The following is a 14,488-nucleotide window of genomic DNA, read 5'->3' as shown; positions in this document are numbered from 1 at the left end:
ACTTACGTGATTTGTTTACACCAGTTTTGCCATAGACTTTTGTACGTATGGTTCCAAACTAGACGACCAAGTGGACTTTGGGGTGAACTCTAAAAATCCAGAACTTGTCATTACCCAACCACTACTGTGTGTATCAAGCGGAGATCCTTACAATTAAGGAAATGATGGAATGGCTAAGATAAAATGTCTGAACCGCCCTGGACTGCCGCACATCTCTCAACGAGATGGCTAAACAGTTCAATATTAACCTCTTCTGGGTGCCGGGCCACAAAGATATTCCAGGGAATCGTAAAGCGGACGAGCTTGCGAAACTGGGAACTACCTTACATATTCTGGGGGAACTGGAATCTGTGGGTATGCCTCTAGCGACATGTAAGCTAAATTTTCATGATCAGACCCGATGGACAACGTATGATAGATGATCAGAATGAGGGAGCTGTGAGCATTCCACAATTATGAGGCCTAATCTAGACTTGAAGAGGTCTACCGCTTTGCTATCACTGGCTAGAACAGACGTCTTAGTCATTGTGTCCGTCATGACAGGTCACTGTCTAATCGGAAAACATGCTGACAGACTGAAGGTTGCCAGTAACGACTGATTGAAGAAGAAGACACTATAGAACACCTTCTATGTGTATGTCCCGCAATGGCCGTCAGAAGGAGTTCCACTTTAGGTTTTCATTTATTTGAGAACTTGTCTGATTTAGTGGATGTGAACGTTCGCATGTTGTTGGACGTTTTAAAGCTATCTAGATGGTACAACGGCAAGAACTAAAAAGCATATTCCTTCTCCTGTCTATGTGGTATCACAGTGCACGAAAGCGCCTAAGTAAGTCTGATGCCAGACTTCCACTTAAGCCTTTCCTACCCTAACTAAGGTCCAAATCAGTTCATAACCTGATTCTGAAACTTCACCGCAGTCAGCCAAAATGCTGCGGTCATCTGGAAGGCATCCCTTGCTTAAATCAACTAGGGCGAACAATAGTAAGATGGGTCCAAGAACCTTTGCTAATGTCGCTAGGGATAGTTTGGTGATGGCAGTTGTCGACAAGGGAGAAGAACAGGGCTGCATACCTAGGAATAATTGGAGTGGGATAGTCAATGGAACATCGTATACTCGATGTTCTTGCGGAATTTCCTGAGTCTCCTCCAGTTTGTGACGATCCAGGCTGGTATCGGGGCCGATACAGACTAATTGCCTTCGGGGATCAACGCTCAATTGAAATGTATCGTTGTGTTCTAAAAAAGTTTGGTGAGATCTATCCAGGTGCAGCACTAGATTTAGTCAAGGAGGAAGATATTCCTTCTCGACCAATGGCGCATGCTTGGATACCAAGGAACCCTTCAGATCCTGAATCAATACTTGGAAGACTAAAGGAATGTAATCCCAATCTTTCATACACCGAATGGAAGATTGGTAGATTGGATGTGGCTGAAGGTGACCGGAGACATGCAGTATTCGTACTCAACTCCGGCTGTATCGCAGACCTCAACATGTCTGAAGGGTTTGTAGGGCAATCAAGAGACGACTCAGCAGTTGTTGCTGGACACTTGCCTGAGGAACTATCGACCACATCGCTAAAGTCTGGCGGATTGCAAGAGACTAAAAATCTCTTTGCCACAATCGAGGCAGGAGGAGATGAAATCGAAACGGGACCCGACAAGCCCTGTTTGGATGGGTCATCCGGTTGGATTGGGCTCAAGGTGTGCGCCAGCGGGGAAGCACGGAGCTCAAAAAGTACTTCGACGGCAGCAGCAGTGAAGCATCTAAGGAGGAATCGTCCACACCGCAAATGTCCAGTGTCCTGTGGAAGAGCTTTCTCACCAGCGTATGGAAGCTCTTCATGACAAGTTCTAACGAATCTTGTGAGGATAAACTCCTGGTGGAATCAGAAGACGAGGCTAACACAATAGTGGTGGAAGTTGAATCCTGACTATGGTCTGGTTTCTACAGATAAATTTCCACCATTGTAAGGCCGCTTCGGCGGCACTAAAGATCCTCCTGATGGCAGGGGGATTTGATGTAGAAGAATGGTTCTTGGACTAAGAATTCCAGGATTTAAACTACTAAAGGGTACGGGAAATGGGAGACACAGAGCCTGTATTCCTGCAAAGAGTAGTCTAAATGTTTTTCGTCTTTCGTCGCTTAATGCTGAAAATTTAGTAGTAGCCAGCCTTGAAATAAGCAAGTTGCATTGCTGGCTGACTTCCTTATATATGTAACACGATTCAGAGTAACCGCCTTCAAACCTTACGTCGCTGGTAGATGCCTCATTGTAGGAAGAGAAACTAATGCACACCACCAGATATAGGGAAGTTCGAATGTCAACGAAATATATTATAAGTTGCAATCTGGCGATTAGTAATCAAGTGGATAAACCGACCTTTATTACCAGGAACAGGCAGGAGGTACTGGATATAACCTTTGTATCGGCAGATATAAGCCCAAGAATATGCGACTGGCATGTGTTGGATAACCATGGCTTCTCTGAATATCGTTATATTAGTTTCAGCCTTGGGGAAAATACTGCAGAAGTGGTCCCTCGGCTAAACAGATGAAAGGCGGATTGGGATAAATTTCGGCACAAATTCTGCACGTATATCCCTTCTAGACCAGAAAAGGAAGTGGAAACTAAGGAGGTTATAGACGTAGTGATCAAGCGGATCACGAAAACCCTGAATGGCAAACAGCGACCTCCATGGCGGACCCCAGAGCTGGTTGGTCTAAGGAAGGACTGCGGTAGACTGTTCAACAGACCAAAAGCCACAAGAACACCCACGATTGGGACATCTATAAGGCTGGATTAAGAAAATATAAGGGCGAGCTGTGAAAGGCCCAGAACAAATACTGGGTAGAATTCTGCTGCTCCGTGGAGGATACATCTAAGGCCTCTTGGCTAAGGAAGATTCTGTCCTCGAGACCTATTACGGTGGGGATATTCAGAAGTCAGAGAACGTATGAACAATGTCTAGAACTACTCGTCAAGACGTATTTCCCGGAAAATTCTCCAACGGTCATCGTGGCGCCAGAAGAGGTTGTCACTGGTATACACTAGTCGGAGGTTATCAGGGAAATCCTTTGGGCTATAAGAAGTTTAGACTTCTTTAAATCGTCAGGCCCAGTTGAATTACAAGCTGTGTCTGATAGACTGCTTCCTTGGCTTAGGGAGATATACTCTGCTTGTATCAGAATGTCGTATATACCTATGGGATGGAGGGACACGAAGGTTATTTTCATTCTGAAAGCAGGAAAACACTACCACACAAAGTCGAAAGATTTTCGTCCTATTAGTCTATCATCCTTTATGCTGAAGACTTTGCAATAGTTGATAGACCCATGTCTTAGAGCAAAAATCCCTGGAGATTACCTATCGCGGCAGCAGCATGCATATGGTAAATGCAAATCCATTGAAACGGCCCTTTACGACTTAGTCGGCTATATAGATGGTTCTCTCGCTGTCAAGGAATATACAATGGTAGCATTTCTTGTCATTGAAGTTGCTTTCAATAATGTAAAACCGACGTCAATCATGAAGGAGTTGAAGTTTCGAGGCATCAACTCTACTGTAAGAAAGTTTATTAATAACTTCCTTACTAAAAAATACATTACGGCAGGTTTGGGATCTGTGGATCTAAAAAGATGGGTCAACAGAGGAACACCTCGAAGAGGTGTAATGTGTCCCCTACACGTTTCCCTCCATCCCACAGGTATATATGACATTCTGATACAAGCAGAGTATATATCCCTAAGCCAGTGAACCAGTCTATCAGACACAGCTTGTAATTCAACCGATGATACATCATTAGGGCCTGCCGACTTAGAGAAGTCGAAACACTTTATTGCCCAAAGGATTTTCGGTTCAGCCATAATTTCCCTATTAAACTCCGACGATTGCATACCATTAACAACCTCTTTTTGCGCCAGGTTGTCAGTTGGGTAATTTCCTTGGAAATATGTCCCAATCGTGTGGTGCTATTGTTGCTTTTGCTCATTGAAGAGTTTTCTGCGGTCCTTCCTTAGACCTACCAGATTTGGATGTTTCAACTATAGGAAGGTATCTTCCTTCTTCTGTTCCTGTGGTATCACAATGGACGAGAACGTCTAAGTGAATCTGATGGCAGACTGTCACTTAAACCTAACCTAACCTATACATAGCTGCCATATAAACCGCTCTCGAATCTTGAGCCTCTAAAGTGCGTAATTATTTTCCGATTTAGCTGAAATTGTGCATGAGGTGTTTTGTTTTGACTTTCAACAACTATGCCAAGTATGGTCTAAGTCGGTTAGTAAACTGATTCAGCTCCCATGTGAACCCATCTCCCGATTTTACTTCTTGAGCTTTTAAAGGCTTATCTGATTTGATTTACATTTTGCACAATGACTTCTGCCAGCATCCAAACCATGTATGGTCCACATCGATTCATAGCCTAAAAAGAGATACCATCTCTGGTGGAGGGTATATAAGATTTTATCCGGCCGAGCATAGCTCGCTTTTACTTGTTTTTTAATTTTAACCAAATGGTAGAAGACATTTTGCAATGACGATTCAAAATTTCCCAAATTGACAAAAGATTTTTTGTAAACAAAAAAAAATGTTAATACCATAAATATTTTCGCATGGAAGATTGATAGATTGGATGAGGATGACGGCGATCAGAAACATGCAGTATTCGTACTAAACTTCGTCTGTCTTGCAGACCTTAATATGCCTGAAGGAGTTGTGTGTTAGGGATTGAGTAAGTTGAAGCTGAAGGTATATACAGCGGTCAAAAAAAGTATTCATCATTAGCAAAATTGATAATAAATTCACTTATTTTGGGTAATTGAAGAAAATTTAAAGTTTATTTTTATAGTTTATTTTTCGTAATATGTTTTAAAATAAATTCAAAAAATAAATTTAATTAGCGCAAAAAATGCAATTTTATATAATAACACCAAAAACAGAACAAAAAAAGTATTCATCATTGATGTGCTATCATCAAAGTCAAATTCAAATATTATTTGGGAATCCCCCTTTTCTGTTTTATTTAGTAAAGGAGGCTTTGCCCTTGACAGCAAATATTTAATTTCATTGAAAATATAGTTTTTGTCAAAATGGGTCGTAAGCAAAACGAGGTTTCTGATGAGGTAAAAGTTTTGATAATAAAACACCACAGGAATGGTTTAACTCAAAAAACTATCAGTGAAATATTAAATAGACCACGATCTACTATACAATCCATCATCAGAAAGTGGACAGAAACGAAAACTGTTGACAATAAACCAAGATCTGGTCGACCAAAAGCACTTTCAGTTGGAGATGTGCGTTGGCTAGTGCGGCAAGTTCAGAAAACTCCGAAGACAAATGCGACCATTCTTCGTAAAAACACTATGGAATATTTAGGGAAGGAAGTTACTACACAAACAATTCGAAATACACTCAAAAGGCATAGTTACAGAGGAAGAACTGCACGTAAGAAGCCCTTTATAAATAAAATAAACCGAGTGAAAAGGCTAAACTTCGCAAAAATGTATGTAAAACAGCCCGAATCATTTTGGAAAACAGTCATTTTTGCAGACGAGAGCAAGTTTAATCTTTTTGGGTGCGATGGAAAGGTCATAGTGTACAGAAAACCAAATACAGAGCTTGAAGAACGAAACACAGTTGCTACTGTAAAACATGGTGGAGGTGGTTTAATGGTTTGGGGGTGTATGGCGGCTTCAGGAGCGGGAAATATTGAAATTATTAATGGAGTAATGGATCATAAGTATTACATTGATATTTTAAAGAGGAATTTAAAAGATAGTGCTGTAAAACTTGGGCTTGGTAATAACTTTCAATATTATCAAGATAATGACCCCAAACATTCTGCTTTAAATACCAAGATGTGGATGCTGTATAACTGCCCCAAAGTCATTAAAACTCCTCCTCAAAGTCCCGACTTGAACCCAATTGAACATCTTTGGGAACATCTCGAACGCAAATTGAGAACGCGCAATTTTTCGAGCAAGAGTCAAATGCAACAGGTGATAATGGAGGAATGGACTAATATAGACCAAAATATAACCGCTAAATTAGTCCAATCGATGTCAAACCGTTTAAAAGAAGTTATAAGACGCGGTGGTCGAATAACAAAGTATTAATTTTTTTAAATTATGTTATTTATTTTTTTGTTTTTTTGCAATGATGAATACTTTTTTTGTTTAATTTTTTGTGTTCAGCTGTAAAATGACCCTTTTTGTTCCAATAAATACTATTTTTTTCTTTAAAAACAATGAAATTGTGTACATATATATCACACAAGCACTACTGCATCATTAGTTTAATATGTTTTTATTCCAATTGTCTTTTGTAGACTTATTAAAAAAAAAACATTGAATGATGAATACTTTTTTTGACCGCTGTATAAGCGGTGGGGTTGGGGAATCAGGAAACGACTCAGCAGTTGTTGCTGAACACTTTTCTGAGGAACGATCGAAAACATCTCTTATTTCTGGAGGATTGCAGGAGACTGAAATCCCTCTGCCAGAATCAAAACACGAATGGAAGGCGTCGAAATGGGTCCCGAAAAGCCCTGTGTGGGTAGGGTATCATCCTTTTGATTGGACTCAAGGTGTGCACCAGAGAGGAAGGAGAGTACTCGAAAGGTACTGCGGCATCAACAGCTGGTGAAGCATCTAAGGAGGAATCGTCCACACCGCAAATGTCCAGTGTCCTGAAGAAGAGTTGTGCCAATGCTTTGTAGCTGCCCCCTGGATGTGTAAGGAAACTCAACACTGACAAGGTCGAACGAATCTTGTGAGGATGAACTCCGCAACAGTGCTGGAAATTCTGAGTCCTGACTATGATCCGGTTTCTGCAGATAAATCTCCATAATTTTCAGGTCGATTCGGCGGTACTTAAGATACTTCTGGTGGCAGCAGGATTTGACGTTGTTCTTATCCAGAAACTATGGGCGGAAGAGTGGTTCGTTTAGTTTAGATTGTTTTTATTTTCCCTTCGCTAAGCACTGTAGATACGGTAAAAGCCAGCCTTGAAATGAAAAAATCTCATTACTGGTTGGTTTCCCTATGTATGACACACGATTCAGAGATGCTGCCTTCAAGCCTTAAGTTGCTCCTTGAAGCATCATTGTTGGAAGTTATGTTAATGTGTATCACCAGATATTGGGAAGTCCGATATTATTGAAAAGGATGAGCTGCTAATCGAATCTATTATATAAAAATAAAAGTGTAAGGCTTTGTTTGTTTGTTCCGAATATACTCCAATACGGCTGAACAGATTTTCATGAAATTTTCACAGTTGCTAGAGTTTGGCCCTTCGCTGAAAGTAAGAATCCCCCGCTAACCACAATTTTCAAAAACGCCAGATCTCGGAAATGGTTGCACCGATTTTAGTGAAATTGTCTATGTCACATTATGATAACCCAAAATCTGGCAACTTCGATATTTAGCATATTTTTAGATGTTGAGCAATCAGAAGCTCTTGATGTTTTGGGCATGAAAGTACAAAGTGATGTCCGTTTGGCTAAACATGTATTCGAAGTATTCAAGTGCTTAGACTTCCTTAAACGGTGTAAGAATTACTTCACTCCGTCTGATCTTCTTAACATCTACACCACTTTCATAAGGCCGAAAATGGAGTATAACTCACATGTATGGGCTGGAGCTTCAAAATCATCCCTGGAGCTACTGGACCGTGTACAGAGGAGAGCGATGGCGTTGATTGGGGACAGTGGGGTATCCAACTCTATTGCCTCCCTTCATCATCGTCGCAATGTGGGTTGTTTGGCGCTGTTCTATCCGTACTTTCATGGTGTGTGTTCGTCTGATATTCGTCTTCTTATTTCTGATGTAAGGATGTATGTCTGGGATACCAAACATTCCAGGAACTCACACCCGTTTGTAATTGATTGGCCAGCGGACCGCACAATGCATTATAGAGAGAATTCTTATTTCGCCCGAGTCGTTCGTATGTGGAATCAACTTCCGGCTAATGTTTTTCCCCATCCACTTTGACATCCAAAGATGTAAGGCAAATGTCAATAAGCACTACATCCTTTTCCTTTTTGGTGTATTGTCACTGTTCCAGGTGGATGCATTCCCCAACATCATTTGTTAAATGGAGTCCTGTATTTGTTTACAATGGGATTCACCCATTGGTTAATAATAAATAAGATAACGATAATAGAGGTTTTAACATTTCTAACCTCACCAAACTAGTACAATAATACCTTCGGATCAAGTCTAATTATTTATTAAATAATAGATATTCTTATCTTTTCTTTTAGGTCGTAGCATTTGACTTAGATGCAGGCCAAAACGGATTGATTGATTTTTCGCTAAAAAATTTAGAAGCTAATTATACATGGAAAGAATATATTATGTTAACAACTGCCGGAGAAATAGTTGTAACGAAGCCACTAACAAATCTATCGAATTTAATTATCCAATTTTTTGTACGAGCTTCTGATAACGGATATCCGACAAAGCGAAGTAATTACATACCTGTAACACTGCAAATTGTCGGATCACAAGTTGTGATTCCCTCATTCGAAAAAACAAAATTGAACATGAATATCGAGGAGACATGCGCGCCTGGCACCATTTTAACAAAACTTAAAGTATCTGGGAACTTTTCTGCAAAATTTTCATTAGCGTCCGAATCAACAACATTTGCAATAACGGAAAATGGAGATATAATACTAATACAAGCATTGGATCGGGAGATGCAAGCTGTGGAGCATATTGTGGCAGTGTTTGAAACAATAACAGAACCGGTTTTATTTGCCTATACTGACATTATTTTCCACATTCAAGACAATAATGATAACTACCCGAAATTCTCTAACCTAATCTATAATATAGATGTTCCAGAAAATAACGAAAAAGGATCATCTATTATGAAAATAACAGCGGCTGATGCTGACGAGGGACCAAATGGGGACATTCGATACTACATGGAAGATGACAATTACAACAATGTTTTCGAAATAGATATTTATTCGGGATGGATTACACAGATTGGTATATTAGATAGAGAAACGTGTTCGGAGTACTATTTTAATGTTGTGGCAAGTGACAACGGCGCTTCTAAACAGATATCAAATGTTCGAGTGTCCATAACAATTACTGATTATAACGACAACGCGCCACAATTCAAAGACGATATTTTAACATTTTCTGTGCCTGAAAATGCTTTGCCAGGAACTGTTTTAAATCGTCTTCTGATAACTGATCTAGATGTTGAAAAATATAACTTAAACTTTTTCATTGTTTCTGGTGATAATAAATCACAATTTCAAATTGCAAGTTCCGGCGAGCTCTTTGTGTCTAGAAAACTCGACAGAGAAGAGTCCTCTTCGTATAATTTGAGTGTTGCTGTGACTGATGGAAAATTTGTGTCATATGCAAACCTATTAATATACGTAATAGATATAAACGACAACTATCCAATATGTATAACACCCAGATATGAAGTCACAATTGATGAATCCATACCAGTTGGAGCGTCAATCCTAAAAGTAAATGCTATAGATTTGGACGACGAAGAAAATAATAAAATTAGATTCTACATAACTGGAAACAACTCTGATCATTTTTACGTTGATAAGAATGAAGGAGTCCTTAAGGTAGCGCATGAAATTGACAGAGAATGGCGCTCCAAATATATACTTCAAGTTCATGTACAAGATGGAAAAGAATTGCTTCAGGAATGTATATGTGAAATTATTGTAACAGTCGATGATGTCAACGACAATATTCCTAAATTTTCAATGCAAAAATACATATCCAGCATATCTGAGGATGCCCGCGTACATACAATAGTTACAAAAGTGCACGCAATAGACAAGGATTTTGGTGTCAATAGGAAGATCACTTACTCTTTTGTGGATAACAGTGACTTTTTTGAAATCAATCCCTTAAACGGCATCATAAAACTTAGGAAGGAACTCGACAGAGAAAATATATCTGTATTTAATTGCACCATAAAAGCAGAGGACAACGGCTATCCGAGACTATTTTCCACAGCTAATGCTGTTGTTCATGTTCTTGACATCAATGACAACCCGCCAGAATTTCAACTTAAACAATATAAGTCTCCGGTGTGGGAAAACACAACAATTGGTTCTGAAATTATACAAGTATATGCTACCTCAAAAGACATTGGAATTAATGCTGAGATTCGATATTATATCATTGGCGGAAATGAACAACAAAAGTTCAAAATTGACAATAAAAATGGAATAATAATCTTAATCTTAGAAATTGATTATGAACGGACTAAATCATTTTATTTAACTGTGCAAGCAATTGACGGCGGCACTCCGCCTTTAAGCAGCCAAGCTTTCGTAAATATCACCGTATTGGATGTCAACGATAACAAACCTCAGTTTTCACAAAACGTGTACCGCATTAAGGTTGCGGAAAATTCCAAAAAAGGTGATGAGCTTCTCCAAGTTATTGCAACCGATGCAGATAGCAATAAAAATGGGGAAATAGAATACGGCATTGAGAGAGGAGACCGTTTTAATCAGTTTAGAATCGGTGAGATTTCTGGCAATATTTATACATTCAGAGATCTGGATAGGGAAAACATTTCTTCATATGTGCTGGAAATAAGAGCTTGTGATAAAGGTTCTCCCAAATTATGCAGTTTTGTCCAAGTTTTCATTGATATTACGGACATTAATGACAACCCTCCAATATTTAAGAATGGAAATTTTTCTGTTATTCTACAAGAGAATAAGCCTTTGGGCTTCGTAGTAACTTCGTTCGAAGTTTTCGACGCTGATGAGTTTCCCAATACTAGCCCGTATACATTTGATTTTAAAAGGGGAAACGAAGGTGCTTATTTTCGCTTGGAACAGGATGGGCGTCTGTGTACAGCAGTTCGTTTCAATCATAAAATTCTCGATCATCATGTACTGCAAATAAGAGTTTTTGACAATGGTAATCCGCCACTCTACTCCGATACATGGGTTACTGTTAAGATAATTGAAGAAAGTCAATACCCACCAGTAATTACGCCTTTGGAAATTACTATTAATTCATATGAAGATGAGTTTATTGGTGGTTTCCTAGGAAGGATATATGTTACTGATCAAGATAAATATGATTCGTTCACTTTTAAGATTGTGCCGAATAATGATCAATCCTATTCTACATTCAATTTGTTTAACATATCTCGAGATACTGGTGAAATATATGCAATAACAAATTTAGATATTGGGATGTATCAAATCAACGTAACTGTTTCTGATGGAAAGTATCACTCCCATACAATTGTTCGAGTTAACGTAGAAATGATAACATCTGAGATGGTAAAAAATGCCGTCATCATGAAGTTTAGTCAAATAACTCCAAAAGATTTCATTCTACGCCATCGAAAGATGTTTCTTAAAACTATACGAGAAGTATTACGATGCAGACAGAAGGATATATTTATAATTGCGCTTAACCAAAATAAAAAAAAGAGTGCTACTCACAACTCCTTGAATATAGAGAAAGCACCATCTCCATCCAATGCAAGGCAAAGACGTTCCTTTGGCACTCTAGATGTCGTATTTGCTGTTCGAAAACAACAAGTTCAGCCCAGCTCTGAAAGTTACTACACGCCTAATGAAGTCCTCTATAGGCTGTCAAACCGATTGGATGAGATTGAAGACAATTCCAATCTTCCAATTGATGAAATAGTTTCAAATGAATGTATTGTAGATGTTTGCATGCATGGGCAATGTAAAAATCAATTATTTATTGACAAAAGTACGTCGAATACGTTTTACACAGACGTTATAAGTTTTGTAGCTCCCAAGTTTGCAATTATCAATACTTGTTTGTGTAAACAGGGTTTCGATGGGAATAAATGTGAGGAACCAGTGAACGCCTGCTCATCAGATCCATGTCCACCCCAAAAGCAATGTTGGCCAGCAGATACAATTGCAGGATATCAATGCATTTGCCCCATTGGCTTTTCAGGTCAATTTTGTGAAATTCAATCATTACGATGTCAACACGAAAATTGCTCCCAACTTCAAACATCCGTGTCTTTTAGTGGAAAGAGTTACGCGCACTATAAAATAGATACGTCGGCGGTTAAAAGCCTTATAGAAAATCAACTTTCATTATCCCTAAAACTACGAACGGTACAACAATCGGGGACACTTGTTTATGCTAGCGGGCAAATCGATTACTGTGTAATTGAAATTGTCAATGGAGCGGTTCAGTTTCGGTTTGACCTAGGTTCCGGGGAAGGAACTGTAATAGTATCAAGTGTTAATATATCCGACGGCGAATGGCATACAATAAAAATAGAACGAATTCTTAACACGGCTAAAATTGTGGTCGATAACAAACATTCATCACAGGGTAGTGCGCCAGGCATTAACTCAGTTTTAAACCTTCAAAACAATGACATATTTGTTGGCGCGAAAGTCATACCTCACAATACTATAAAGGGGTATGAGGACATTCAAAGAGGCTTTATTGGTTGCATGGCAGATATAACTCTTGGCCAAGAAAAATTGCCATTTTACATAATAGCTGGCGGAATTAGTGTAGCCGCCCTTCGATTTACAAACGTCGAGTTTCTTTGTGATCCAACGAAAATATTGGTTAATCTTGGAATATGTGGTGGACAGCCTTGTTTAAATGCTGGAATTTGTCAGGATCTCGGTGAGAACTTTAACTGTATCTGTCCAGAACGCTTCACAGGCAGATTATGCGAAATCGACTTAAATCCCTGTGCATCTGCTCCATGCTTATATGGCGGTCTATGCCAACACAATGGCCCAAATAACTATTCATGCACATGTCCACCGAGCTTATCTGGAAGTAGATGTGAGTATGGACGATTTTGTACGCCTAATCCATGCAAAAACGGAGGCATGTGCGAAGAAGGGGATGGTATTTCTCATTGTATGTGCAGAGGTTTTACGGGTCCAACATGTGAAGTAGATGTAAATGAATGCGAAAACCAACCCTGTGGAAGTGGAGCTACATGTATAAATGAAGCTGGAAGTTTTCGATGCATATGCCCGTCGTACTTAACAGGCGCTAGTTGTGGGGATCCTTTGTATTCCAATTCCATATCCACAAAAATTAGAAAGTTTTCTATTGAAAACATCACTGGCATTGTTTGTGGAGCTTCATTTGTTTTCGTGTTGTGTCTAATAACACTTTGTTGCATGGTGTACAAAAAGAATTTCATATCCAAAAAAAACGCTTCACGGCATCTCAAAAATAGCTACAAAGAAACAACTCTTAACTCATTATTAGCAAAAGAAAAGAATAATAAACAAAATAATAAAATAAACAACCTCGAGGTAAATCAACGGCCAATGAGCTATGCACCCACCTCCGCAGATAATATGATGTCAGCAAACACTAACTTTGTAAATAATTTGGACATATTAAGAAGCTACGGATCTGCTGGGGATGAACTTGAGAATATACCTTTCGAATATCAAAAAATAAGTTTTAATAAACAAAATGTAAATATTAACAACGAAAACATATCAGAAGCCTCCGTATCATCTTACAAGACGGATTGGTGTGACCAAACACAGCTAAAGACATTCTGCGAAAATAAACTCAACAATGGTAAGGAAAATGTATTTAAATATGTATTAAGTAATTAGAATTATGTATACAATTAGAATTAAGAGAATTTTTTGTTCATGGCATGGCCATCGGTCGGTATTTTCTTAGATAAAATATTTTGAAGCAAAATCATTTACTCACTTCATTCAGTAGGAAACAATTTTAATAAAAGTATTATGTTATCTTTGACATTTTTGTAGTGTGAAAAACTAACATAGGGTTAGGGAATATTGTAGCAAATCTCCTCCGCTTTACATAGTACAACCCCCAACGAAATAAGTCCTAATGCACTCCAAATTTTTGCAAAATCGAAAATATTCCAAAATTCTTCTCTTACTTTGAAATTGAATTTTTTATTGAAAATTGCGATCGCTACTGGGCGCAGGATCTGACCCACCGGCGGTGGCATTTGGTCATAATGTCAGAGCAATAATAAACGATTAGTACTGCTTGCCAACACACTTTAGGCCAATCCTAATCTTTCAAGTCCTTCAAAAATATCTTAGTTTTATAGTGATAGTTTCGCCGAATCATATTCAGTGTCTTGATGAAATTTTTTCTTTTGCGCTCATTTAAATTTGCTCCCAAACTACTTTAAAATTTATGTCAACCAAACTGAAAATATTTAGCAAGGAAAAGTGTGTATTTACGCTAGCTCTTTACGTGCCACTGCTAGTTCCATCATCATCCTACGGATTCAGAAATACAAATTTTGCCCATGAACATTCCACTAAGGAACAGGGGCAAACTATGGATTCACGTGTCGAAATTAACATGCGTTTGGGTGAGGTCAATCGCACCTTCGTAGGACATCAGACCATCAAAAGGGTCATCCACCCATTTCTGCGTTGAGTGGTGCCACCAATGGTATGCCTAAGATGCTTGCCCACGGTGACCCCCAGTGGC

The 14,488-nt window shown here is 38.9% G+C and overlaps 1 protein-coding gene across 1 annotated transcript in view; it reads left to right on the top strand.

Moving 5' to 3' along the window:
• Nucleotides 1-14,488, top strand: part of LOC106089744 (fat-like cadherin-related tumor suppressor homolog) — a 737,514-nt gene that overhangs the window by 471,424 nt on the left and 251,602 nt on the right. Inside the window, exon 18 of the mRNA XM_059363292.1 lies at nt 8,272-13,582. Within this exon, the coding sequence (XP_059219275.1) occupies nt 8,272-13,582 (5,311 nt within the window). The remainder of the gene's footprint in view (nt 1-8,271; nt 13,583-14,488) is intronic.

This window comes from Stomoxys calcitrans, chromosome 1 (assembly GCF_963082655.1).
Source record: "Stomoxys calcitrans chromosome 1, idStoCalc2.1, whole genome shotgun sequence".
Lineage (NCBI taxonomy): Eukaryota > Metazoa > Arthropoda > Insecta > Diptera > Muscidae > Stomoxys > Stomoxys calcitrans.
Note: the sequence above shows the minus strand (reverse complement) of the source record. Positions and strands in the feature narration are given on the sequence as shown.